This window comes from Mustela putorius, unplaced genomic scaffold, assembly GCF_011764305.1.
Source record: "Mustela putorius furo isolate JIRA1106 unplaced genomic scaffold, ASM1176430v1.1 tig00000095_pilon_pilon_pilon, whole genome shotgun sequence".
Taxonomy (NCBI): domain Eukaryota; kingdom Metazoa; phylum Chordata; class Mammalia; order Carnivora; family Mustelidae; genus Mustela; species Mustela putorius.
This window is the reverse complement of record NW_025421280.1, coordinates 39,810,340-39,815,035: the sequence shown is the minus strand read 5'-3', so window position 1 is coordinate 39,815,035 and position 4,696 is coordinate 39,810,340. Positions and strand designations below refer to the sequence as shown.

Sequence of the window (4,696 nt, the reverse complement as noted above, 5' to 3'; positions counted from 1 at the left end):
GTCTCCGCAAGCCTCAGTTTCCCCTTTCGTCTAATGCAGATAAGTATGGACCCTGCTTCTTGGGTCTTCGACAAAGAAATGAACCGCGATGCCGGGAGCCCGGTGCGCGGTCCGCGCTCGGTGTATACCAGCGTCCATCCGGAAGGAGGAGTCAGAGCGGCCACCGTCCCTGCCCGCGGACGCCATGTGGCCGCGCGCCCCGCAAGCACGCACTGTCTGGCCCGGGCTTCCTCCGCCGCCGGCGTCTCTGCGCCGTCAGGTGCGGAGGCCGGTCGGAGCGTGAAGCGCGAGTCGCCGCCAGGGGGCGCGGGGCCGGCCGCGGCCCCGCCACCTGCGCCTCCCACGCGTGCTCCACCCTGAAACTCGCGGGGGGTGAGGAGGGGGCGACCGTCTGGTCCCTAGAGTGCCTGGGGCTGTGCAGCCCTTACTTCTGCGGACCTCGTGGCGGCGGCCGCTACCGCCGGCTGACATTTATTGAACGCTTACTGTGTACCCCTCATTTTATGTCATGCTTCCTGCAACTCCATGCGGCCGGGACGCATTCTCCTGGGGCAGGTGACACAGAGGCCGCCTGCGCAGCTCGCAGTCTTGGGGGGGCCTCCAAGCGGCCTCCTGCGACGGCCGCCGTCTATCGATCACTGTGTACCTCTTACTGCACTTAACGCTCCCTCCAAACCGGGGAGGCCGGCGTCGCGGGGCCATTAGGTTGGGACACAGGGTCCCGGAGAGGTTAAGTCACTCAGCGTTTGGGGTCCCCGCAGTCAGCCACCCCCTCCCCCGCACACACACCGCCTGGGAGGGATCGGACTGCAAACTGGGCCCCCTCCTCCTGCAGGCCCTCAGCAGAACTTGGGAAAGGCGCGGGCCGGGGACTCTCCCGGGACCAGGAGGGGATTCCAGGCCACCCCCCACCCCGAGAGTCTGCGCCGGCCTTGCGCGCTGGAAATCCCGCGCGCGCCCCGAAACGCGGTGCAACTGCCGGGAAATCAGGAGGAAAACTTCTGCTTTTTTTTCTTTTCTGGCACTCACGCTCCCCGCCGCCCCTCCCCGCGCCCTCCTCCCGGCTCTCGCCCCCACGTGGGCGCCCCCCCTGCGCGGCGCTCCGCCCCCTGCCCGCGTCGGCCAACCGCAGCGGGCCTTTCCCTCGCCTTTGTTGGCTCGCCAATAGGAGGGGCGGACGCGCCGCCGAGGCCACGCCTCCGGCCGCGAGTCTATAAACGTCCGCGCCTGCGGCCGCGGGCTCAGATCGCCGAAGCCGCGGACGCGATCCGCTTCCTCGCAGCCGTGCGGATTACTCTTGCTGAGGATTTTGCCTTTTTCGCCCCCTTCTCTGGGGGAGGATTTCGCTGCCTTCCGAAGGTCTCGAACGAGCGCGCGGGCTCCGTGGGAAGGTTTTGGGCTTTGCGGCCTCGGATTTTGCGTTTTCTCGCTCGGGACTGTCTGGGCTGCTTTCCACTGTGGATTATAACTGCAACATGACGTTGGAAGAGCTCGTGGCGTGCGACAACGCGGCGCAGAAGTAAGTAGCCCGGGCTGTGGCCCCCTGAGGTCAGCCGGGCCGGGCGGGGTCCCGATCGATCGGTGGCCGGCCCGGCGGAGCGCTGACCCTCCTTCTCTCCTGACCCCAGGATGCAGACCGTGAGCGCCGCGGTGGAGGAGCTGCTGGTGGCCGCGCAGTGCCAGGACCGCCTCACCGTGGGGGTGTACGAGTCAGCCAAGTTGATGAATGTGTGAGTCACACACCGTCCCCGGACTGGGCGCGGGTGGGGACCCCCTCCGCTCTGCACCCCCCCCCCCCGCTGCACCCCTCTCTCGCGCAGGGCTAGGATTTCCCCCACGCGTCCCGCTGTGGAGCGAGGGCCTCTGTGCTTGCTTTGGGAGGTGGGTTGCAGTATCCTGACTGCGACGTTTGCAAGTGCCCACCACCATATTTGCTCCTGCGCTTCTCCCCAGATATCTCAAAACGTGCGTCTTCCCACCTCGCCTCCCCCCCTGCATGCACATGCGATCCCTTCGGCACCTTCGGTTTCTCTTTGCTTTTCGAAACTCCCTTGCCCTCAGTGGCCTTTCCTCAGCCCCCAGCTGACCCATCTCCTTCCTCTGGCCCCCTTAGGGACCCTGACAGTGTGGTCCTGTGCCTTCTGGCCATTGATGAGGAGGAGGAGGATGACATCGCCCTGCAGATCCACTTCACGCTCATCCAGTCCTTCTGCTGTGACAACGACATTAACATCGTCCGGGTCTCAGGCATGCAGCGTCTGGCCCAGCTGCTGGGCGAGCCAGCGGAGACCCAGGGCACCACCGAGCCCCGAGACCTGCACTGCCTCCTGGTCACGGTGAGTTGGGCCTGGGACGTGCCCCACCCTGCCCGGGCACCTGGGGTCTGTTTGTCAACAAAGTTGAGCCGCCAGCCTCGCCCCAGCTCAGCGCTCAGCCACGCTCGGAACGTCCCGTGGGCAGCCCTGGCCGGCCCTCCTTCTAGGGGGAGCTATTTTGAGCTGGCCTGTTTTCCCCAGAGGGGCCCTGGGAGAGGGAGGCTCCCTGCCCACTCCTGGGGCTCCCACTGAACCCCTTCTTTCCCCCCGCCGCAGAACCCTCACACAGATGCCTGGAAAAGCCACGGCCTGGTGGAGGTCGCCAGTTACTGCGAAGAGAGCCGAGGCAACAACCAGTGGGTTCCCTACATCTCCCTCCAGGAGCGCTGAGACCCATCCCGGCATCGGAACCTGCTGGGTTGCTACCAAAACCAAAAATAAAATAAATATTTGACCCCTCCCCCCCAGAACAACCCCCCAAAACAACCCAACCTGTGCAACCGTGGGGGCAGAATCATCGGAGAAGAGGGGAGCACGCAGCCGCCCCCAGGGCGGTGAGCCTGGAGCAGCACCCGCTGGGGCCCCCGCGAGACAGAAGAGGGGGACCCGGGCCAGCAGGAGAGGGGAAGCTGGAGCTCAGGCTCTGCGACAGAGCAGTTGGAGTGGGGGAGCTGCGGCCTCCCCCACAGTGGAGGGCCGGGACCCCACACTCGGGGTGGAGGGAGACCGACGTCCCCACCCGTCTTGAGACCGGCGCTGCCATCTGCATGGGACTCGCGGGCGCGAGGGTCTGCGCCCTTGCCAGGACGAGACTTGGGGACTTGGGAGCTGGGGCTGACCTTGCTCTGTACCCATGAACTCCCAGTTTGCAAACGTGGAGGACCATCTATTTTGTTACTTGCACTTGTTACTTGAACCACTGAGAGAGCTCGAAAGCTTACAGATACATATATTTTTACTTCTACAGTGACCTTGTAATAAACTTCTAAAGCTTCTGGGTTCTTGTGTTTTTGCCACCTCTGAGGCCAGGACCTCTGCGCCGCCCCCCGTTGCGCCCCAGCAGCACTGCCCCCCAAGCCTCCGCAGGCTCACCAGGAAGTGTTACCTAAGTCGCTGCTAGCAGCCCGGCTCCGCTGCAGAAACAGTACCTCTTCTCTCTGCAGCCGGCGCCAACCTCGCCAACAAACCTTGGCCTCTTTTTTTTTTTTTTTTTTAATCCTCCCTCCTCCTGCCCCATAGCAATTAAAAGACCGGTTTATTACGAAACCTGGCTGCTGTGCTGCAGCTGTTTCGGGCTGTGCTGGAGCCGGCCCCAAGCTCCGGGCCTAGAGAGACGCACCCTGGGAAGCAGGCTGCAGCACCCCCCCCAGCCGCCGCCAGCCCCAGGTCCGGAGAGGTCAGGGGGGCACCTGGACAGCGGCGGGCTCAGGGCTCGCAGCGGCCCTGGCAGGGCCGGGCTTGCAGGGAGCGCTCCTCCGGACACCCCCAGGGAGGGGCCTTCCACCGCACCCAGGCGGTCCCCTCCCGGGACAGGCTTCCTCACTGCACTACAGGAAAAAAAGTTTTTCTTTCCCCAAACTAAGATCAACAAGCAAAAAACCCGCGGAAGTCATGCTCCCAGCCCAGCTGGGCTTGGCCCCGGGGCTGTGCTTTGCCTCTAAACCGAAACTGTCCGGCCAAGGGCCAGGACCCGCCACCTCCCGGTTCTCCCGAAGCTGCAGGCGCGGTGACTCCCCTGCCCCCGGGGCTGGGAGCCGGGGCTCGCGCCTGCCCGCCCCACCCCGCCTCAGTCTGCCCGCCCCAGGTCTGCGGGGTGGGCTTGCGGCGTCTGGGCGGCAGCGTGTCCCTGCGCCCTGCTAGGAGGGGGACGGGGCGGGCTGCGCTGCAGGCCGCAACCTTTCCACGGAGCCCTACGTGGGCGCGGGAGGAAAACCCCGGCGGTCCCCCGGGAGTCACGGGGCTGGGGAGAGCCCCGCCGGGGAGGATGGGGGGGTGCAGAGGTGGAGGGGGAAGTCCCAGAAGGAGAGGGGGGGGATTCCTCCTGGGGGGTGCGAGTAAGGGGAGAGACGAAGTGGGTAGACGGGATCCCCGAAGGGGGAAGGAGACCCCGAGATGGAGACCCGCGGCGGGGAGCGGCCGAAGGGATCCCCTAGAGGTCAGGGCGAGGGGAGATGCTTAGTAGAGGCAGGGGCCAGAACCCTCAGGGGTGGAGGGGGTAGTTTGAAGAGGAGAGGGTTTGGGGTGTTGGGGTGCAAGGTGTGGAGGAACCGGGGGGACTGGGGTCTCAGAAAGGACCCCGGTAGGGGGTGGGGAGGGGACGGAGGAGGAAGGAGCGCCGAGGGGTGGGAAAGGGGGAGGTGAGGAGGGAGCTGGGGACTCCG

General features: G+C 65.6%; 1 protein-coding gene across 1 annotated transcript; it reads left to right on the top strand.

Moving 5' to 3' along the window:
- Positions 1 to 1,240: 1,240 nt before the first annotated feature.
- On the top strand, positions 1,241 to 3,310 carry GADD45B (growth arrest and DNA damage inducible beta). The gene is made up of 4 exons (XM_004777977.2): positions 1,241 to 1,519; positions 1,629 to 1,730; positions 2,114 to 2,336; positions 2,592 to 3,310. Exons 1-4 carry the CDS (start codon positions 1,476 to 1,478, stop codon positions 2,703 to 2,705), a joined length of 483 nt encoding a protein of 160 aa, XP_004778034.1. The 5' UTR covers positions 1,241 to 1,475; the 3' UTR covers positions 2,706 to 3,310.
- Positions 3,311 to 4,696: the final 1,386 nt, after the last annotated feature.